Source organism: Chaetodon trifascialis, chromosome 7, assembly GCF_039877785.1.
Source record: "Chaetodon trifascialis isolate fChaTrf1 chromosome 7, fChaTrf1.hap1, whole genome shotgun sequence".
Classification (NCBI taxonomy): domain Eukaryota; kingdom Metazoa; phylum Chordata; class Actinopteri; order Chaetodontiformes; family Chaetodontidae; genus Chaetodon; species Chaetodon trifascialis.
Genome location: NC_092062.1, coordinates 31,159,112 through 31,182,125, shown reverse-complemented (window position 1 = coordinate 31,182,125; position 23,014 = coordinate 31,159,112). Strand labels below are relative to the sequence as shown.

Genomic DNA, 23,014 nt, shown 5'->3' with positions numbered 1-23,014 from the left:
TTTCATTGCAAGTAGTTTTACTCTCAGCAGATACCTTTCAAGCACAAATTGAAACTTTTTTGTTCCATCACTTTTAAAACTTCACAAAGGTCTTCAAAGAGGTCATTTCATGTGACACTGACATCTGTTCACTGTACAGCTGCAGGAGGAGGAACAGGAGGAGGAGGCCCCGTCACAGACAGGACCCAAATTCAATGTCCCCCAGACTTTACGGTAAACCTGCGCAGTGTGTGTTCACTGCATCCTGATGTAGGATAAACACATCTACACTGTCACAATCTAGCTAAAGGCTGGGCAATGAGCAATAACAAAAAAATATTTTAAGCAACTAAAAGGAAATTAAGATAAAGACAAACAAAATACCACAAAACAAAACAGAGTGGAAACCAGGAGAGCTGCAACTGAGGTCCAGAATGGTTTTTAAAACAACACTGGCACACAGGACTCAGGGGTTCTCATTATCACTGAAGACCCTCTGTCATGACCACCTCCAGCACCCTCAAAGAAAGCAGCCACACAAGCCGAGTAACAAGCAGACAGGGCAGAGAGGGCGGTCACAGCCTCCTCTAAAAAAACGTTCCACCTTCACAACTGAAACACACAACGAAGTACGTTTTCCAACTACAGCTATAAGCACGTATGAAAAGAACTCTCCTACTGCTCTGCTCGCACTCTTCATCTACATCTACACAAACACACACATCTAAACAAACATGTATCTGCATAAACACAATCTTGACAGTCATATGTGTCTACACAAACCCACATCTACACAAACATATCTACACTATCTGCTGTATGGAAAGTGGATGGCACACCCTGGTCTGAAAAGTGAGGCCAGCATTCTTTTTATTAGCCAGCAGAGGGCGACTCCACTGGCTGAAAAAGAAGTCAGATTGCATTTAAATTTATTAGAAAGTGACCCTACTTCTCATATGACTTATTACCACAGTAAACACTTTCCTAATCAGTCCATGGTCTTAATCACTAGTTTCAAGTCTTCTTCAGTAGAGCATAATGTTCCTTTTGTAAACTATGGTCCCATTTAGAGTAAAATAGACAATGCAATGGCGTGCTTCAGGGCAACCTTGTGATTGACAAGTCACTACCTCGGGGTGTCCTCTGGTTCTCAGTCACATCCAGTCGGGATAGAGACTCAGCAGTGTTTGTTCTCCCCTGCTCCACCCTCTCATCCAAGTATGGTCACTTCTGGCTCCAGAAGACAAGATGGCAATGATCAACTGAAGGTTTCAAAACAGTCATCCATGAAGCATAAAAACACATGCATTTACACAACCACACACAATCTACACGACCACACGTTCCACACAAAGGTTCATCTACAGAAACACACTCGTGTGTGTATATGTGTGTGTATAAACACATGCAGACAGTGATGTTGGTCCTCCTGTTGGGACAGTGACTGTTTGGGTTGGGTTAGTTATCTTAGGTCTATGAAAGCAAACCACGTGCCACTGTCCTCTGGTGTGACTTCATAGGCCACGCCCCTCATGGAGGCAGGGCCTGTGTTGGGAAAAAGGTGTGTTGCAGTTGCACTGATAGATGGGAGAGAACCGAATAGAACTTAACACTGGACTGGTCAGTGTTGCCAGGTGTACGATAATTATCGTATTTGTACGATAATTATCGTATTTGTACGATAATTTTGCCCTCTGTACGATGTACAATCAATAATCCCAAAAAAGGCCAAATATACGATAATTTGACCATTCCGTGAAAGTTCACTTCAATTTTATTTGTATAGCGCCAAATCACAACAGAAGTTGTCTCAGGACACTTTCCATATAGAGCTGGTACAGACCGAGCTCTTTTGGTGGTTGTAATCGCTTGTAATCAGCCTGTCGCAACTGTCTGTCGGATTTTTTTTGTGAACCCTGAAGGCATCTCTTTCCATATGACAAGTTTCAAGCCAATCGTGCTTTTCTAAATGTGAGCTTGCCTCAGAACAACGGTAATGATTGGCTGAATAGTCCGCTGCGCCCGCCCCATGAGTGAGGAAATGAAAAAAAAAGAAAAGAAGAAGAAACAGAGCCGACCTGGTCTGATCCGTTCCGTACTGACGCAAAGCCATGAGTGCCTGTTAGACACTATTCAACACTAGAGTGACTATAGCGCATCAATAGACTTGTTTAGTTTGATTATGACGGGTGTACGATAATTTCCCTCAAAATACGATCATTTTATGTCTCTGGTACGATAATCCTACATTTCCCACCTGGCAACACTGGGACTGGTCTTGTTTTCTTTTTCTGTTAAAGTAGTTGTGTCCCTTTTTATTGTTTGTAGTTTCGAGGCACCATTAGCTGGCATGTTAACAGAGAGACGGCGGACGATCCGAAAACAGTACGAAGCTCTGCAGCAGAGGAGAGCCCTGCAGGACACAACCAATCATCCCCGTGACAACATAACGGACACCCCCAGCCCACAACCCAACACTATCACTTCCGTATTAGTAGTGCCTAGCCAGGTCTTCCCCACCCTCCAACTGGACTACACCCAGAAACTGCAGTTACAGCAGCAGATACAGCAGGTATGTCAGAAAAGCCTGCCTCGCACTGAACAGCTACGTTGTTTCTACTCCATCTCTCAGTCTGACATCACTCTCCTTCCATCTGGCTTCTGTTCAAGGGTGGGATCTAGGGACACCCCCATCACATGTTGTACCAAGATCTTGGTCTGGTCAATCCCATATTTATTTTAGTCTCAATTCAGTTCAATACAATTGTATTTACATTACTGTGCAAAAGTTTTAGGCAGGAAAAGGCAGTAAACTAAGAAGCTTTCAAATATGTAAGTGTTAATAGTTTGTTTTCATCAATTAACAAGATGCTATACTTGACTGTTTAGGTCAGGAGGGCGTCATCCATCTATGTTCCAGTTCTCAGGTGTGGTTCTGGTCTTCCAGTAGTGACTGAAAGATTGAGACGGTGGTTCCAAGCAGCTGAAATGAGTTTCTTTGGCAGGGTGCCTGTACTCAGCCTTAGAGACAAAATCCTGCTATTTATTGGAGTTTCAGACCAATAAAAAAAACTGCACAATTTGTGTGACTGAAATGTTTCTGTCTTTCAGCATGTACAGCTTCTGACTCAAGTTCACCTGCTCTGTCGCCGTATAGATGCCTTGAACCATGAAGCCTGCATCACTAAACACTACCTGGTCAGTCAGTGAACATTGTCACAAACACACCTGGTCAGTCAGTAAACAACAATGGAGACAAATGTCTTCTTCCTCCAGGAAGAGCTGCAGCAGTTCGCCAGCCGTCAGGAGCAGGTTTTTCTCCCCAGCAGCTTCAGAGTGTGTAACCTGCAGGGGGCTCTGGATGTCCTGCAAGAGGTGGAGATGAGAGCAGAGCCTCCACCTGCTCCTCCTACTCCTACTCCTACTACTCCTAGACGCTGGCTCCCCAAGATGACTCCTGTGACTAACAGTAAGGAGGGAAAAATCTCTTACTCCGTCAATATGTCTTTGTATTTCTTATCAAGTTTGGTCAAACAAACACTCACGTTTACATAAACACATGATCTACAAACACACACATTTAAGCAAAAGCACACAGGTTACAGAAACACATAATCTGTATTACCACACTCATAATCTGTACAACCACACAGTATACACAAAGGTACGTCTGCACACACACACACACACACATTCACGCAGTGATGTCGATCCTCCTGTTGGGACAGTGCAGCAGAGAAGTGCTGTGACTGTTTGGGTTGGGAGGAAGAGAAATGGCCTCTGCTGCTGCTGCTGCTTCTTCACACAGAACACATGAAGAAGAATCCAGCTGAGGGGAGACATTCTGTGTCAGTCTTCTTCAGCAAACTCTCATTTCACCTCTTATTAGCTCAGATACAACAAAAATCTCCAGTTTTAAAAACTTCTACAAACACAGCTGGCACATCTTGGTGTGGTTAGTCACTAGTTTTTCCATCTCTTACCATGATTCTGGTTCTGTTTAGGCCATGCCTTCCCTCTCTTGCCCGCTGACACCGCCTGGCTGTTTGCAACCCGACCAGTCTTCCTTTACCCAGAACTACTTCCTGTCTGCAGCCTGGACCATACCCGATATCACCGGAGTGTTTACACCCCAGGAGAGGATGGGTATATATACATTAACACATAAAAAACACATACAGTGGTTTCCCCAAAGTTTTTGATTTTTTCTAAACTACTAAAGACATATGGATTTGAGATTGAAAAGATGTGTATGAAACAAGACATCACAATGTCAGCTTTCATTTCCTAATATTTACATTGATAATATGTTTTAAGGTTGTAGCGCCTTTTCTTCATCAAAAGTATGGGAAAATGCGGCATGTTATCTGTTGTTGCTCAGACGCTTCCTGCTGCTTTGGCTGTTCAAACATACAAAAAAAACTTCTGAGCCTTCTGTGCCGCCTTGGTTTTAAAATCAACCTGAATAAACCCACACAAAGTTCAGATATCTGAAGAACAATCAGAGGGACCCCTTTCTTAGTTACACAACACATACACGCTGCATACGGCATGCAATTGGTGAAATTTGTCCTCCGCATTTGACCCATCCTGGTCGTCCTTCCTCCACGGCAGACCAGGAGCAGTGTGCTGCCATCCGACTGGCGCCAGGGGACCCAGTTTCCTTTGTCATCATTGGTCAGGTGGTGATCTTCTTGCATGGTTTTTAGTGGGGGGTTTTTTTAAGGAGGATACTCCAGGTGAACACAGGGAGAACTTGCAAACTCCACACAGAAAGGCATTTTTCCTCGAGCAGCAGGCACCAAAGGCATGGTGGAGGACACGCCCACAGCGGGAGTCGAACCCGGGACCCTCTAGCTGTGAGGCAACAGTGTGTCCACCGTCCACCCTGCCACCCATCTGCTCTGTCTAAGGGAGGAGAGCAATTTGGAGACTGAGAAAAGATTAACCAATGAGATTCCAATCAAGGGCAGCAGGATTTAGTTGTAGAAGCTTGATTCAAATGGCTTCTTTGGTTCTAACTAACTGGTGGGAAGTCCCAGGTATTTAAGCTCTGTGGGGTCATTATCGTGGTCATTGAGACCACTTGAGTGGTCTGCTGCTTGTGCGGTGGTGCGGTTGTAGATGTTGTTGGACGTTGGCGAATACGGCTGCGCTCCAAAGAGTGAGCGCGGCTAAGCTGGTTAAACAAGTTTGTGGTGTTACTGGTCTTGGTGGGGACGACAGTCTTGCATAAGTTACAGACCACATTGGTCTGACTACAGTCCGACTTATAAAATCCAAAAAACTCCATACTGAGCTGACTTTCCCTGTTTTATCGACAGTTTCTTCGCTCGCTGCAGCTCTTTCTATTCCTCATCTCACTCGTCGCAAAGAATCAAACACGAGACGAGATGGCGCAACCGAACTTGATACTGTTACATGATTGGCTTGTTAGCATGTCACTCCCACTGATCAGTGATAACTCCTTATGTTGCTCGGTTACCTCGAGTCCTTTGTTCATGCAACCAACCTTGCTACATAACTTCTGGTTTCTTCTGACGAAGAAAAAAATTATCGAATGTTTTATCGAACGCATTTTTTATTGATATTGATTACATATCGCAAGATATATATATCATATATATATCATTTTATCACCCAGCCCTACATTGTTGTCCTCCAATGAGTGTCCTCTGTCTCTCAGGGGGAAGTGAACTGCTTAGTCTTGCCCTGAGGTGGTCCTCCTGTGTTGAGCCATGCATTTGTTTAATGGTTGTTTTGTTTCCTGACATTCAAGTCTGTGCATTCCTCACTGCATTGAACTGCATGCACACGCTGCTTCTCTTGTGTTTGGTCTTTCAGCTGGAACAGTTTCAGTCTTAGTGTGTCGCTGGCTTTGAGAAAAGCAGGGATGTGCTGTTTGCCAAAGATCCTTCTGAGTTTCTCAGATACTCCAGACGTCTGAAATGACGAACTTGTTGCTTTTGTTCTTTATGCACCATGAGTTTGCTTCAGTGGCCATGTGTGGTACTCCACCCAAAAAAACCCCTGCAGCCTAAAAACGGTTTTCCTCATAGACCGTTATAAAAGGGACGTGTGTGAAACTGTTGACAGGACGCTTCCACCTGCTAACAGCTGCCATTTGCTTTGGTTTATTTGCTTGATGAGCAATTTTTATTTAAGTGTGTCAATTCCATGTTTGTGTCCAGTATCTAGTTCACATAATGAATCCATAGCTGACTCCGGTATTAATATTTCCCATGATGCGTCCGTGCAGGCAGATGGTAATAATCTCCCATGATGCCTTTGTGCAGTTTGATCATTCTGGGTCTCAAGCACTTTGAGGGAACGCTGCAGCCGGATCAGCTGATCAGCTCCTACCTGCTCTGTAAGACTCGATGGAACTTCAGGAAACACATCAGAGAGATGAGTGGACCGAGAGCACCACCCAACAATGTCATCAAGGTGACCTCACTGTGACGTCATCTCACGCACTATCATCAGGACTATCATCTGTCAGAAACATCTCTGTAGTTCAACAGGTGAAGGTTGCACAGGTACAATTTAACTGTCTTCTTGTCATGTTTTCAGAGGTTCCTGATGGAGGGAGTTGTCCCCCCACTGCCGCTCGCCTGCACCAGAGTTCAGTCAGACCAGTGCCCCCCAGTGGACAGAAACACTTCTGATATGCCAAACTGGCTCAAGGTGTGACAGACCAAACCAGGCCTACACTCACATCCAGATCACCGTGAAGCCTGGCAGCTGGTGCTGAGAGTACAAACTGAAGTCACTCTGATTTTTTGGATTTTAAATTCCAGGAGTATATCAACATAAACTGAATATTAATCAGAATAAATACTCAAGTGCTTGCATTCCTCTAGTTTGTTAACTTCCAGTCAGAAGATATTTTGGTAGAATGTTCCCAGGATACAACATCTGATGCTTCGTGCATGGTAACCATAGTAACAGTATCTGCTAAGGCCATGTACAGACCTGGAATCAGTAACAGTATGTGTTCATGTTTCTGTCACCGTAAAATGTGTTTGGTGTCTGTTACTAATATTTGGTTCGGACAGCAGCTGTAGTGACACTGCTTCTCTGATGGTTCTCACCTGCAGAACAGTCAGCTGATCATCCAGAAGACCCGACTAAACTCCAACTGTTACCCCCCCTCCCTCCCCCCAGGCTGCACTCTAAGGCTCCACCCCTACTGGCTCAACAAGTCCCGCCCCCCACCCCCCCCTCGCAAACGCCTCATCACCTTGGCCCACAATGCATCCCTGCTTCCGCTTGCCAAAGCCCCAGCAGACAAAAAAGTGGACAGACAGGTGGACTCCATGGGTGGCAGGCAGATGGCAAGACAAGCAAAGAGACTAACAAACAGACGGGTAGAGAGACAGGTAGATATGCAGCCATTCAGCTACCTGTCCCTTCCCCCTGCAGGTGCCACCTTACTGTCTGACTCCCCCCACTGTTTCAGAAGTAATGACAGTCATACAGTCCCCGCCCACTCCATCTGTGCTGACATCATTCAGTCCTATCTTCCTATTGGCCAGAGGACACAGCAGAGCGTTTCTAGGCAACAAGACCACAGCCCTGTCCCCCTTCTCCTCCCCCTCCCCGCCCTGACCAACTCCGAGTCTGCAGATCCCATAATGCCTTGCTCAGCTGCCGCTGTGAAGCCAGGGTACTTTCTCCTACAGATGATGTTGACGCCAACAGCTACACCTGCAACCATCACCTCCCAGCATGCTCTAGGAAAACAGATTGATAGACCGATAAAAGAAGATCAGGAGAAGAAGGAGCAGATGTCCACAAGACCATGCCCTCCACTGGAGGAGAAGACACAGGTGGAGATGATGAGGAAGGCAGAGGGGGAGGAGGTGCAGAGAAGGAAACAGGTAGAGGATGAGAGTTCGGCCTCACCCTCAACACTGAGCCCTCTGTCGTCCTGTGCGGGAGAGAAGGAGGAGGGGGAGAACTGGACTGCTGTGGGTGTGGTCAGTTTGAGTGGAGGAGAAAACACTGGTGGAGAGGACGGAGAGGGCAGAGTGGGAGGAGGTGCAGGAGGAGGTGGAGAGGAGGAAACGGGTGGGGGAGGAGAGGGAGAGCAGGGAGGAGACAGGGAAGAGGAGGGACAGAGGGAGGACAGGGGAGGAGAGAGGGAGGAGGAGGGACAGAGGGAGGACAGGGGAGGAGAGAGGGAGGAGGATGGAGAGAAGGACAAGGATGAAGATCAGGACCGGCAGGGCGAGGAAGAAGAGGAGGAGGACTTTGATGACCTCACACAGGATGAAGACGAGGAGGAAGTTATGTCATCAGCATCAGAGGAGTCGGTGCTGTCTGTTCCGGAGTTACAGGTAAGCAGGAAGTCCTTGTTCATCAGTCACAGGGTGACGGTTAGAGGCCAGCGGTCTGGGTTGAGAAAGGACATTTACTCAAGTACTGTACTGAAGTACAAATTCAGTGTACTTTACTGTTTCTCTCTTATGCTACTTTATACTGCAGATCTTGCACTTTTTCTTCCACTACATTTGTCTGACAGCTTTAGTGACTACTTACTGTACAGATTCTAATTTTTCATCCACTTCCTGGGAACATCCTCCCACTTCTTGATGAAAATCACATTTCTGACCTTGTTAACATGTCCAGGTGTTTTTTTTATATATTATAAGACATATCACGAAGGAAGTGAGCAGCCACTTCCTTCCATTATACATTACTGTATAATGTTCACATACTTTGACTTAAGTTATGTTTTGATTGCAAGACTTCTGCTTTTATTTTTACGGTGTTGTATCAGTACTTTTACTTAAGTAAAGGATCTGAATGCTTCTTTCACCACTTAAAGCAACTCAAATTTTACTTCAATATCAAAAATTTATTCTGTCGTTAATAAGCTAAAAAGGAGGAATGAATGGATCTTGTCTGGCCCTCTAAAAGAAAGTTCTGACTCATCAGATTTTTTGGGACAAACCCAGCAGTGCATCTGTATGTAAGTCATCATTCTGATGATGTCATCAAGATGTCATGGTTACAACCTCTGCTTCTCACAAGATTTCCCCTTTAATTTGTTCAGACTCGGAACAATTCCAGTTCAGAGTTCTGTGGCCGGTTGCATAAACAACCTTTTGTTTGTCCCTTATGCACAATATATCCCTGAGGCGAGGGCTCGTCTCCTGATCAGAATTTAAACTGAGGCATTCATGGTAGTTACTGTCGTAATACAGCACGTGTGCATTTCAGTTATCCATGGTTATGCTTCACATGCATCATCTTTCTTTAATGTCACATGACAGCATTATTGTCAGTTTCAGCTAGCTTATCAAAAATGAACAACAAAGAGAATACAAAAAGAAAAAAGCCAAACTGGACAGAAGATGAGAACGACTATGGAAAGCACAAATTTCTAATTGAAAGTAAATTAAAAACAGATGACGTTATGAAGAAATATGAAAATTTTACTGTGACAGCAAGAAAGGAGAAAGCAGGAACAAAACAGGAATTTCAAAGAAATGCTATAGCTAACGTTAATATATGAGACAGTCTTATGCTAACGTTTGGCTAGCTAGCTACGTCAAATCTATACTCTTTACCAAGCTGCACATCGCTCATACTGTTCAGTGCGTTTTCCCTGTCCCGAACAGTGTGTTGTAATATCTCCTCCTCCTTTTAAAGCACCTCACGATTGTCTTAAAAGAGAAGAAGATAACGCTTTATTAATCTCCCATAGGGGAACTTTGGGGTGCTACAGGCAGCAGCAGTAGTATCGGGAATATATGAAAGGAGACATAGAAGGGGATGATGAATACAAATGATTCCCTTATAAGAGACTGGAACGGGTCCCTTAAAATTTTGCTTTTTGAGGTGACCCTGAAGAAGCTGACATGTTTGACCTTTGACCTCTATAGGAGACCATGAAGCAGCTGACATGGCTGGCGGCGGAGCGGCGGCTCTGTGCAGATGGAGATTCAGAGGAGGATCACTCTCCAACCTCCCCCTGCTCTCAGGAAGAGGAGGAAGAGGAGGAGGAGGAGGGGCCTAAAGGGGAGGAGTCGGGAGAAGGGAGGAGCAGTAAGGAGGAAAGAGACGAGGAGATGCCATCAGGAGAGGGGACACCCAGAGGTGGAGGGAGGTGTCCTGGACGAGGCCGAGGTCAGATCTGTCTCTGATGGATTTAAAGCTTTAAATTCCCCCGCGCAGTGATTTTCAGACTTTCTCCTCTGTCTCTGCAGGTCGAAGCCGACCTCTTCGTGGTCTGAGGAGGAGTCGTCAGGAGCGTCACAGTAAAGACACTGCGAAGCTGTTACTGCTGTATGATGAAAACATCCTGGACAACGACCCTCACAGAGAGAGCAAAGATGCAGCGTTCGCCCAGAGTTACCTCAACAGGGTGAGACACCAAAAACCAGAACATGACTTTGACTTTTCTGTGTGACAGCTACAAAGCTTTAATCATCAGAAGTCAGTTCAGCATCTCTCCCAAAACGTTTCATTAAGTCTGTCAGATCTGGATGCCTTGGTAGCTCACCTGGTAGAGGTATACCACGAATCACAGCTGACTCCTTACCATGCCAGCCTGGGCTCACTTCCAGACTGAGCCCTTTGCTGCATGTGATCCCCTCTGTCTCTACTGCCTTTGCTGTCTGTCTCCACCTGTCATTATCACAATGAAAAAGATATCAGACACAAGCAGTGATTCCAGGTTCAAGCCCTTTTGTACTCAACAGAAGGAAGCAGCTTATTTGGCTAAAATGAAAGTGGTGAGCAGGTTTCAGGCTTCGCAGTGGAGAGCAAAGTCCCTCCAGCTAGTTTAATTCTAGTTAAACAAATAGAGATTCATTCCAGTTCACTTCAGTTTGAGCCGCTGTGGAAGAAAAATAATAATAATAAACTTTCAATTCAGTTTTATGTGTATAGCGCCAAATCACAACAAATGTTGTCTCAGGACACTTTCCATATAGAGCTGCTACAGACCAAACTCTTTATCTACAGAGAACCAACAATTCCCTCATGAGCAGCACTTGGCGACAGTGGCGAGGAAAAACTTCCTTTTCCTTCCATCTGCCTTGACCGGTTGGGTGAGAGAGAGAGAGAGAGACAGACAGACAGACAGACAGACAGACAGACAGACAGACAGACAGACAGACAGACAGAGACAGAGACAGAGACAGACAGACAGACATGCAGTCACAGTAACAGTGACAGTGGATGTAATAACAGCAGTAGCAGTTGCAGTGGATGTCAGGCAGGGCCAAGGCAGGAGACGCAGCTGAAATCCACAATCCAGATTCAGCCACTGTCCATGGGAACCTGCAAGACGACAAAGCACAGAGACTCCGGGGAAGGAGCTAAGTTAGTAAGACGCCGTGGTAGGACATGAGAGCGTGCAGATGGAGAGGGACAGAAGGACAGAGGAGCTCGGTGTATCTTTGGATGTCCCCCAACAGTCTAATCCTATAGCAGCATAACTAGGGGCTGGTCCAGGACCAGCCTGAGCCAGCCCTAACTATAAGCTTTATCAAAGAGGACAGTTTTAAGACGACTCTTAAATGTAGAGACAGTGTCTGCCTCCCGGACAAAGACTGAAGATGGTTCCACAGGAGAGGAGCTTGATAGCTAAATGCTCTGACTCCTGTTCTGCTTTTTGAGACTTTAGGAACCATAAGTAGAAATGCATTCTGGGAACGCAGTGTTGGAGTAGGGCAATAAGGTACTATGAGCTCTTTAAGATAAGAAGGTGCCTGGCCTTTTATGGCTTTGTAAGTAAGGAGGAGAATTTTAAACTCTATTCTAAACTTTACAGGGAGCCAGTGCAGAGCGGCGAGTATTGGAGAAATATGATCTCGCTTCCTGGTTTTTGTCAGAACACGTGCTGCAGCGTTCTGGAGTAACTGGAGAATATTCAGCAACGAATTTGGGCAGCCTGATAGTAAAGAATTGCAATAATCCAGCCTGGAAGTTACGAATGCATGGACTAGTTTTTCTGCATCATTTTGAGACAAAATATGTCTGATTTTTGCAATATTACGTAGGTGAAAAAAGGCAGTCCTTGAAATTTGTTTTACATGGGTGTGAAAGGACATGTCTTGGTCAAAGGTAACTCCCTTTCTACTTTAGAAACTTCGTTCTAAACAAATACAGAATGGTTCTGTCCCTTAAAACCCTAAAAAAAACTAATTCTGTCTTCTCTTCAACGTGATGTTGGACTTTACAACAGATCAGGCCTCACGTTATTGTGATAAACTTCTCTAACTTCTTCCGAGACTCTCCATCTATCCACGTTCTGCTGCTTATCCAAGGCCTGGCCATAGTGACAGCAGTCTGAGCAGTGTTAGTGCTGTGGATCTCCTCCTATACAAGGAGGAGACCAGGAGGAACCTGATCAGAAGGTGAACCACCTCAGATGACTCCTTGCATCATGAAAGCATAGTGGTTCTCGCCAGAGCACGTCCTGTATCTGAGCTCCTCACCCTTTCTCTAAGGCTTCCCAGGAGACCCTGAAGCAGCCAACTTTTGACCACCTTAGGAGACCATGAGACAGCTGACATGTTTGACCTTTGACCCCTTTTCAGAAACATGAAACCCCTCACCTTTAAGCAGCTTTTTTAAAGGACAAGAGTAATCACTGCAGCCTCAGAGACATTAAAACAGTACCAGGTGAGGTCAGGTTAAAGCAGATATCTGTAGGTGACTGTTGCTCTGTGTCTCCAGGTGCGTGAGGCACTGCAGGACGTACCTGGGCAGGTGGAAGCCTTTGTGTCTCTGCTGAATGAGTTCGAGCAGGTGGGAGAAGGACAGGAAGTGATGTTGTTGTTCAGGAAACTGCGCCGCATCCTTGGAGACAGGACAGACCTCCTTCGAGACTTCGCCGCATTCCTGCACCCTGAGCAGGCGCTACAATGTGGACTGGTGAGCAAAACAGGTGTATCACAGTAGGATCACAGGTATATCACAGCAGGTGTGCAACCTCAGTTCACAAAAGGTTTGGAAAACTTAAATACCAAGAGAGTGCAATGATTTGCAAATGCTTTTCAACCTGTATTCAGTAAAAGCAGATAAGACAAGACATTTAAAGTTCAAACTGATAAACTTTATTTTTTTCTAAATAAACACTGGAGGCTCTATTTTGGATTCCGCCGCCGGCACAGCGCAGGGTGCGCACCTCGCACAGTGGTGTTTTCATGCAGCGCAGGCATGCACACAGTGCATTTGGTATTCGGTAAACCGAGGCGCACAGAGGTGCGCCAGGATGGGCGTTGCGGCGCAGTAGGGGGAGGTGTCGGCATAATCAGCCGGCGGATTTGGATTTTCGTTCCAAAGTACGCTGAAAGCTCGCCACCCCAGACCTGGTCAACTCTGTGCACCAGCGGCGCACCGCTGGCAAAGTGGATTTTCATAAACCAGCGGAGTCATGCGCTCACGTCACCAACACCTCAGTCAGGTTTCCACAGTGTCTGGCATTTCACTGCGATCAATAATTAGCAACAGCCACGATTCAATGCAGCTATCTGAGTCAGCGCATACAGTCAGACCTAAATTTATATATTTTGATCCGTCTCTCATCTGACCACATCGCAAGCGCGTTCGGCACGTGTAACGGTCACTCACCCTGACCGAATGTACACAGGTGAAACAGGGATGCAAACTAATCAGTTAACGTCGCTGTGCCAACAGAAACAGCCGTGGCGTCCTACAGAGCAGATATACTGCATCTGTCTCAGAGCACTGAGAGACAGAGAGACAGACACATGAAAAACATGTGATGATCACTGTCCTCTGTTACCCACGTCATTTCATTCCAAATACAAATGTTATCATAGTAATGCTTAACATTATCTGCAAAGATGGAGAACATCATTGCTTTGAGGAGGACGAGGACGAGGAGAAGGAGGAGGCAGAGGATTAACCATCTAAGGACCTCATATTTAGACATGAGTGACGTCAGTTTCCTCCTGGGAGAAGTTTGGGCGTCGGACACTTTCCTGCGCAGTTCAGTCATCCTGGAAACTTGCCATGCACCTGGCCAGCGACATTCTTAAGAGTGAGGTGAGGAGGTGGTGTGATTGGACTTGGCTGTGTCAAACCCACTCCACGCCGTCTCCCCTCCCTCCTTCTGAGTTGCGCCGCTGGGTGGGACTGAGATGAGAAGGAGGAGGAGATGCGCCGGCGGCGCAGTGCACGAAAATACCAAAGTCTGTGCTGCCACGCCCCATCAGCGAAGCGGACCTGACTTTGCGCCGTGCGGGCAGCGGAATTGAAAATAGAGCCCTAGGTATTTGGTGTCCTCAACACATTATTGCACAGTTGATTCAAGGGTCTGTTGACCTCTGCACTCCATCAGCTGTGTTGAGGACACCAAATGTTGAAGGTTTTGAAGGAGAATTTTTTTCCTGTTCTTCTTGATAATAGACTGCAGTTGCTCAGCAGTCCAGGGTCTCCATTGTCATCTCTTGTGCTTCATAATGCTCCACACAGTCTCAAAGGGGGACAGGTCTGGACTGCCAGCAGCAGTCTGGTAGCTGCACTCTTTGACTATTAAGCCACGCTGCTGTAAGACTGCAGAATCTTTTCATGGTCCTGCTAGAATAAGCAGGATGTCCCTGAAGATATGTCGTCTGGATGGCAGTGTGTTCCTCCAGAATCTGTTTGGCCCTTTCAGCCTCTACTATCTATGCATCCTGTGCAATGTGAGGTCAAGAAAAAGTAAGAAGGACGAACTCTTACTGCTATCAAAGGCCTGCTTTGAGTACTGTGACTCCTGTTTAATGATTATACAGACAGCCATGAATATCATGGGAGTCCATCAACATCCCAGGCTTCAGTCTATTTTTCAACAAACCATAATCAGACAGGCCCAAAAAGTCATCTCAGACCCAGCTCATGTTCTCCAGCCTGAGTTTCAGCTCCTCCCCTTGGACCGATGGTACAGGGTTCTCCAAGTCCACCAGCACCGTTTCAAACGTTCCTTTGTCCCCATCCATCAAAGACCTTAACACCTCCCCGGCTTAAGTATGTGCATGCCGTAGCTACCCTTCCTGTCACTGATACTGTTATGTGTGTTGGCTTTTTCTGTTGTGGATGGTCAACTACAACTGACGGATCAGTGTATTAGGTCAGTCAGGGCCACTTTAGTCAAAGTATATTTATTAATACAGCATGCATTACATTTGGGGGTATGGCTCTGTTCCGGGACCTCCCTGCCCTTTCACATGTTTGTGTGAAATGCCTGAAGAAGAGAGCACCTCTCTGCTCTTCCATGTGCCTACATGGAACGGCTAAAAGCAGTGAAAGCAGCAGCAAAGACCTTCTTTTTGCAGTGCTTAGAAGTCTGTAAAGCACTTAGGTCAACTTTGGTTCTTTTTAAATGTGCTATATAAATAAAATTGACCTTCCAAGGGAACAGAACAGAGCGGGCATCAATGACAACACAAATTACTCTGATAGACACGGCATAAAGGTGGAGCTGGAGTGAATGGTCAGGGTCAGGGTCAGGGTCAGGGTCAGGGTCAGGGTTAGGGTCAGGGTCAGGGTCAGGGTCAGGGTCAGGGTTAGGGTCAGGGTCAGGGTCAGGGTTAGGGTCAGGGTCAGGGTCAGGGTCAGGGTCAGGGTTAGGGTCAGGGTCAGGGTCAGGGTCAGGGTTAGGGAAGTAGGGTTAGGGTTATGACCGCTTAAACAGAGCTCACTGAAATGTGCCAGTGAGGAGTCACTTGAGCTATCAGCTGTGTGTTTTTGTTTTGTTTTGTTTTTTTATTTATTTATTTATTTATTTTTATTTACTGTTTTGCACTGAATTTATGCAGCGGACACTGATGACCTAGGCAAATTTCCCACATGGACATCTTATTTTAATATATTTTGAAAAGGATTTGCAAGTCGTTGCAACCTATTTCTACGTTTATTTATAACCAGCTTTTATCAAATCATGTCTGCAGTCCACGGTTAACTAGTTCAACCTGCTAAAAATGTTTTTAAGAATCAAACTTGTCTGAATGTTTCTAATGAAGCTGATCAGAGGTCAGTTTACAGCCCAGGTGTTTCACAGACTGAACAGTTCATATTACCTGTGATGTCATATATCAGAAAGCCTTGATGTTTTCATCATGACCCTTAATATTTCTGTGTATTTCAATATAAATCATTAATGTAACTCTGCAGTTTGAGGAGCAGCAGGCGTTTGAACGCAGCCGTCGGTTCTTGCGACAGCTGGAGATCAGTTTTGGAGATAATCCTTCACATTATCAGAAGATCATCAAGGCTCTGCAGAGCGGTCCAGATTTGAGTCCAACCAGCGTCCATGAGGTACGGCAGCAGTACAAAGTACCAGTTTAGTTAGTATCAATAACAACTGAACAGAAACCAGATAAAACAGTAACAGTGACAGGTGAAATGGACAGGTGGATGCAGGTGTTGTAAAAGCAACAGGAAGTCAGTTGTTATTGTTTGTCAGCAGGCAGAGCTGCTGCAGTAACACACAGATCATAGAGGAGATGAAGATACTTTGAAACACTCACACCTGAATTAAAACACGATCTGTGTCCAGATGTGTCACCTCAGTAATAAACGATCCGATCTCACTTTCGTGTTTACGCTTCTTCAGTTCTGGAGAAGCCTCTTGGATGAGAGGCGAAGCATCTTCTAGAACCTCAAGCAAGTCCAGTTGCCTTTGTGAAGCACTTAAGAGCCAATAAGATGTCACTGATCATCTTGTATGATCACACTCTTAACATGTGCTGCATAGAGTATTGAGGGTAAAATCGGCTATTTCATGTGTTTCAGCTAAAAGCTCAGATGGCTATGCTGCTAAAAGGCCACACCCACCTACAAGCTGAATTTTGGGTATTTTTTGAAGAGCTCCGCCCACCTCTGGCCCGACCGGGACAGTTTGAAGAAGCTCATTGGCCTGAGGATGGTGGGGGTGGGTCAGATGGTGGAGAGGGCCTTGGCCAAGTGCCTGGAGGCAAAGCCACCAGCGGCTTCGAGGAAGTCACACTCCCAGAGCTCGAAGAGGAAGAGGATGGGCATAAAATCCAACCAATGACGAGCCGGCGCCAGAGGAGGAAGATGGATGTTCACAGAAACTACAAGGTCTGAGAATCCACAGCAAGTGTACCTTTAGTTAGCTTTGGCTCGTGGACGTCTTCTAGTCTGGCTAATTACCTTCTGTTATACTTTAATGGGTTCTAATGCTGTTTGATGTGTTTCAAGGACTGTGATTGGTCAGACAAGGACTGGTCTTGCCTCTGTCGTGATGCAAAGATCCGCAGGCACAGGAGGAAAGGATGTTCTCGCTGCCATGGCAACAAGGTCTGTCCATGTTTTCGTCAGGAGTGAATAAGGTTTACAGTCATCTGACCTGCCTGACTCACCTGTTCATCCCCCCCACCCCACCCCACCCCCCAGACCTCAGGGGGTATGTCCAGAGCCATGAAGAGTCTGGACCCTCTGTACTCTCAGATAAGCTCCACCCACGATGAACCGGGTGACAAAGACCTGGACTTGAGGGGGGACGACGACAGTCCACAACCAGGTATGTAACAGGATCACCTGTCCTTGGTTTTCATTTACACAGGTATGTTACTAATTGTATAACTTTATTGTTCCTGTTAACAGACCAAGGCGGTGCATCATGGGAAGGCTCGTTCCCTCTGACTGATGAGAAAGAGGAGGAGGAGTTGGATGATGAGGATGATGATGAAGATGAAGAGGAGAGGAAGAACAGTGAGAAGGAGCAGAGCCTAGCAGTGAAAAGGAGCAGGAGAGAGGAGGCGCTGCGACCCTCCACAACCTCCGCTGTTACCTCCATCACCCCGATCACCTCTTGTATCCCCTCCTCTACCTTGCCCTCTACAGCCTCCTCCAACCCTTCCACCTCCTCCACGATCTCCCATACCTCTGTTGCAACCTCCTCTATCACTTCCATCTCAGCTACCTCCTTGGTCTCCTCCTCTCCCTCTGTCTGCACCTCCTCTATCACATCTATCACCTTCTCCTCGACCTCTCCCGCCTCCATCATATCCTCTTCCACCATCTCTCCATTTGTCTGCACCTCCTCCTCTGTCTCCTCCACCCTCTCCTCCTTTTCCTCTGCTCCTTCTGCTCCTCCTCGGCCCAGTCCTCCTCTTGACCTCCCCGTCTGTGCAAAGAACATTTCTCTGACAGCGAGCGGAGAGAAAGTCATCCTCTGGACCAGGTACACCTCCCCTCTGCTCCTCTGACCTCCTCTTTAGGGAGCAGCAGAGGTACTGAATCTTTATTTAGCCCCGTTGTTGCTGTTTTTCAGAGAAGCAGATAGAGTCATTTTGACAACATGTCAGCAGGAAGGAGCCCATCAGCACACATTCCAGGCCATCTCTACTCTGCTCGGCAACAAGACTCCCAGTGAGGTGATTGGTTTTTGTGTCGGGGCTGTGATTGTTGAATTTTTCATTCTGTCTTAAAGGAGAAAAAAGTTTTGGATGTATCTGACTGACAGGGCTGTAAACAGTCAGTAACCCTTCCTCGTATCTGCAGGTATCTCGTCGGTTTCGGGATCTGATGCGTTTGTTTCGGACAGCGGCTCGTCAGACCAGTTCTGAAGACGAGGCTCCGCCAATTGGTTCGGCACCAGGCAACAAGGAAGGAGACTGATATTAACCAAATAGAAGAGCCACAGACTGACATTAATCAATCGAAAGCACTGCAGATTGGCATTAAGAATCAGAAGAGCTGCTAGTTCAGCAGCAAAAAAAGTTTGATATTAGCAGGACTTTTATTGTGGAAGTTTGTTAAATGTCACAGATATGTTCTGTACTGTAAATGAAAGAAACTGTAAATAAGAAAAATTCTGATTATTTACTGTTTGAAAAAACTTTTTTTAACATTAAAACCATTTTTGAACCAAGATTGTCTGTTGTCCTGGATCAGAGCAGGTTAGACCAAGTCAAGTAGATCTTTATTTGTTCCCACAGAGGCAAATGGTTGTGCAGCAATGTCACAAAATAGCTAAAAAACACACAGAGCAATTTAGTACAACATATAAAATGACATAAAAACATAGATTACTGCTAAAATTTAGGCAAAGGAGTATTGTAGTGGAAATTAGGGTGTTACAGGCAGCAGCAATAGTAGCAGGAATATAATAGGAGACAAAATACAAAATAAAAAAAATCTCTATATATATTTTGCACATTTTTTCTTTCCTATGTAATCCTGTTATTTTTATAACAGGATAGTTATTGTTATTATCCATGTTATTTTGGTCTACAGTCTAAAAAAATACAACTTCAAATCCAAAAAAGTCATTTTCAATCAAACTGTTCACTGACAGCAGTTTTCTGAAGTGTTTCTGAGTCCATGTATTAATTGCCGTCATCCAGTCATGTGTTCACGAAGTGGTGAACTCGCTCCATCCTCTATGATCGACTGAGCCTTCTTCAGGATGCCCCTTTCATACCCAATCAGGATCCTCTCACCTGTTACCAATGAGCCTGTTTACCTGTGGAATGATCCAAACAGGTGTTTTTGGATCGTTCCACATCTTTCAGTCTGTGAAACGTGTCACTGCATCAGATCCACAATAAGCAGATATTTACAGAAATCAATGAGGCTGATGAGGAAAAACATTAAATATATTGACTCTGAGCTGTTCTCAGGTCAGTTTGTGTCAGAGAGGATCAGATCAGGTGATCACTCTGTTTACTGATGTTTCACACAGCATCACAACTTTTTTGGAATTGGAATGGTAATAAAATAACAGAAAAAAACACTGAATGAGAGGTTGTGTCCTAAATTTTGACTGGTACTGTATTTCTGTACATTTTTCCAAAACTACTGGAGTTTCCCATTTGAATGTGAGAATAATTATCTGTATGATGTGTCTGCAGTCAGGTTCCAGAACAACATCTTAGTTTGAAAACAAGGGTTTTCGTTGTCACAGTTGTTTTGATGTTACGGTCGTATTCGTTTTCTCAGAAAACCATTAAACCATTAGATTTTAAGACATATGGCCAAATGCTTCCCACTGTTAACAAAAGTGAAAAATAGTTAATGTATCCACCCCATGATTCAGATTCTTCCTTGGCCCAGGCAACACCCTTTCATCAAGTTTCCTGAAAATCAGGGCAGTAGTTCTGTCATTCTGCTGAAAGACAAATAAACTGGACCGAAAACAGAAACTCCTTTGCAGAAGTAATGACAACTGATCTTAAGGTGACTGCTGATGGCATGAAAAATAATAGAATCTCTCTGATCTTTGATGATCAGAAGAAAAGACGACTTTCTAAGGACAAAAAAAAGTGAATATAAAAGTTTATAACTAAAGATTTTTAAAATAGCTGCTGAGATTGACGGTGAGGTGGGTAGGGTCATCCCTGTGCTCGCTCTCCAGTTTCTGGGTCAACATCATCGCCCAGATCTGAAACAGGAAGAAGAAAAAACTTCATCTTAAAATCAAAGAGATCAGGAGGACTTTTCAGAGATAACTGCACCCTAAACCTCCTCCCTCACATCATGTTTAAAAACTACAACATGAAGCAGCGTCTGTAGGAGGCCTTGCGGTTACATATGTGGTTCGTGGAGAGCAAGGGGCCACGGGAGAGGCTGACTAACCAGAGATCAGTGCAACATGGACAGAGATGTAGAGCTGGTGGTCCGAGCTAACCAGCAGCTGGTCAGGTTTCAATCCAAATGGAGTGCAAGACATTTCCAGAAAGTCATTTAAATGAAACATGACTGAATGCTTGTCTTCATCCACTCCTGCTGTGCAAATTCATCATCTAACAAAATGTCATTAAAAGATTCAGAGAATCTGAAGACATCTGAGGACACAAGGGCCGAGGCTGAAAACCGGCACTGTCAGGTCCTGATCTTCAGGCCTCAGAGGATCTGCACTGAAGACGGACTGGATTCTGCCGTGGACGTCACTCCGTGGACTCAGGAACTCTTCCGAAAACCTTCGTCTGTGATCTCAGTCCATCCCGGCAGCCCCACATGAAGCTGAAAGTCCACCATGCAAAGAGGAAACTGTCCAGAAACCAGACCCAGAAACGCTGCTGCCTACTCTGGTCCGAGCTCATTTAAGATGGACTGAGGTGGAAAACTGTCCTGAGGTCTGACGAGTCAGTGTTTGGAATTCTTTTCGGAAATCACGGACACCACGTCCTCCGGGCTAAAGAGGACAGGGACCATCCGGCTCGTTATCTCAGTTCAAAGCCAGCGTCTATGATGGGGGGTCATTAGTGCACATGGTATGGCTAACCTGCACATCTGTGAAGGCTCCATTAATGCTGAACCATATATCCTCCTGATTACCAGTAGTTCAAATTGGTCCTCTGTGGAGGACATTTGTAAACCTGAATATCTCCCACCCACTGCATACTACTGAATTAACTTGTTTTGCAATCTACAGAGAACATTTAGGGCTTTTCAATGATATTAAATGTGAACGGGGGGGGGGGGGGGGGGCATTCATCAGTGCAAGCGCATTTTATGGGAAGAGGAAAAGTCAGTGCATAATACTTTTTATTGAGCAAATTTTGGCTCAAAATGTTGTTGACATACTTTAGATAAGTCTCTTAACAACACATTAAAACACTGTCCAGACAGTCACCACTGAAAATGTCTGGAGCATCAAGAAACATGAAATATGACGAAGGAGAGTGTGAACTGTCGAGCAGCTGAAACCATCCATGAAGCCAGAACAAGGAAACGTTCCTCTTTCAGGATGAACTGAGGAGACGAACTGCTGTCAAACACTGACAGTGATGGTAGAAGATCTGAAGCAGCAGACAGCGAAACGTGAAGCTGAACAACTTTATTCAAACGAGTCGCTGCATCAGATTCTAGATGACGACATCGTTTTCAAAACCAATGAAATGTCTCAGTTTCATCATCTGACCCGTCGTCTTTGTGCCATTTTTAGTGAAATGTGGACTTTAATGTTCTGCAGATCATCACATTCTGTCTGTCACAGTGGTAACTTATATATGAAGAGTTAAACATGAACCACAAACCATTTATACAATGGATATAAGATGAATAATGTTTTTTCAGTTTGCACATAAACAAACCTGAGTGGACACACTGATGTCTCCAGCTGTTTACTCATGAGGGAATTGTTGGGTCTCTGTAGATAAAGACTTTGGTCTGTAGCAGCTCTATATGGAAAGTGTCCTGAGACAACTTCTGCTGTGATTTGGTGCTATACAAATAAAACTGAATTGAATTGCTGTAAATCAGTGTAAATAGTGTTTCCTGTTTGAGCTGTGAAAGTTGTTATTTGGATATAAGATGAATAAAATTTTCTCTTAGTATACAATCAGACAAAATAAAATCTGGGAAATAAGCAGAAGCAGCTTCACTCTCCTGCTGGTTTACACACAATGTACAGCTTCTCATACCAAACAAAAAATACAAGAAATGCTCAGCGATCTGTCTCTCACCCATACAGTCCTCGGCTCTGTTCTCTGGGTTCTGCTGGTCATTTTGGTTCTCTGCGGCAGGAAGATCTTCCTCCATGTGAACATCTACATATAAGAATCACCGGAAAAATTAACAGAGTTTGGTTCAAATTGTAAACTCTACAGCTCTCCAGTTTCCACCAAACACTGTATAGTACGTCTGAAACCTGAACCTAAGCTGTCCTTGCAGGTACCTAAACCCTCAATCTGATTGCATCTCCACTGCAGACAGTACTCTTCATTGTAGGCGGGTTGCTACTGGGCATTTGGGCTAACCTCCTTCACTTTTCCAGCGGTTGGGAAAAAACAAACAAGACTTTTCTTAGGTTTGAGAAGCTGCAGCTTTTAGAAACTGACACACTGTAACCAATCCTGTACATCTCCTGCCACACTGATAACTTCCTGTTAACCTTTTCCTCTGCTATGCTCACTTTCAAAGTCATTTTCCTGCTGCTCGTTCTCTCAAAAAACTGTCTAAACACTGAGCTACGCTACTCACGTCACAACTAGAACTGGAGGACACAGAATCCTTCATGTGCTTTCATCTCAGTTTGTGGTTGTTAATTACATCAAGGGAGACAAGCTTTGTTTGAGAAAAGGCTGCAGGCAGCAGA

At 45.2% G+C, this 23,014-nt stretch overlaps 1 protein-coding gene across 1 annotated transcript in view; it reads left to right on the top strand.

Moving 5' to 3' along the window:
• The window catches only part of gon4lb (gon-4 like b), a 28,261-nt gene extending 9,419 nt beyond the window's left edge, over window positions 1-18,842 (top strand). The window contains exons 13-30 of the mRNA XM_070966562.1: window positions 140-213; window positions 2,308-2,551; window positions 3,091-3,177; window positions 3,256-3,448; window positions 3,984-4,125; window positions 6,276-6,426; window positions 6,553-6,666; window positions 7,080-8,321; window positions 9,873-10,116; window positions 10,197-10,354; window positions 12,676-12,873; window positions 16,120-16,263; window positions 16,741-17,049; window positions 17,170-17,268; window positions 17,365-17,491; window positions 17,575-18,154; window positions 18,245-18,347; window positions 18,475-18,842. Coding sequence (XP_070822663.1) covers window positions 140-213; window positions 2,308-2,551; window positions 3,091-3,177; window positions 3,256-3,448; window positions 3,984-4,125; window positions 6,276-6,426; window positions 6,553-6,666; window positions 7,080-8,321; window positions 9,873-10,116; window positions 10,197-10,354; window positions 12,676-12,873; window positions 16,120-16,263; window positions 16,741-17,049; window positions 17,170-17,268; window positions 17,365-17,491; window positions 17,575-18,154; window positions 18,245-18,347; window positions 18,475-18,591 — 4,326 coding nt within the window. The 3' untranslated portion in view covers window positions 18,592-18,842. The remainder of the gene's footprint in view (window positions 1-139; window positions 214-2,307; window positions 2,552-3,090; window positions 3,178-3,255; window positions 3,449-3,983; window positions 4,126-6,275; window positions 6,427-6,552; window positions 6,667-7,079; window positions 8,322-9,872; window positions 10,117-10,196; window positions 10,355-12,675; window positions 12,874-16,119; window positions 16,264-16,740; window positions 17,050-17,169; window positions 17,269-17,364; window positions 17,492-17,574; window positions 18,155-18,244; window positions 18,348-18,474) is intronic.
• The last annotated feature ends 4,172 nt before the right edge of the window (window positions 18,843-23,014 follow it).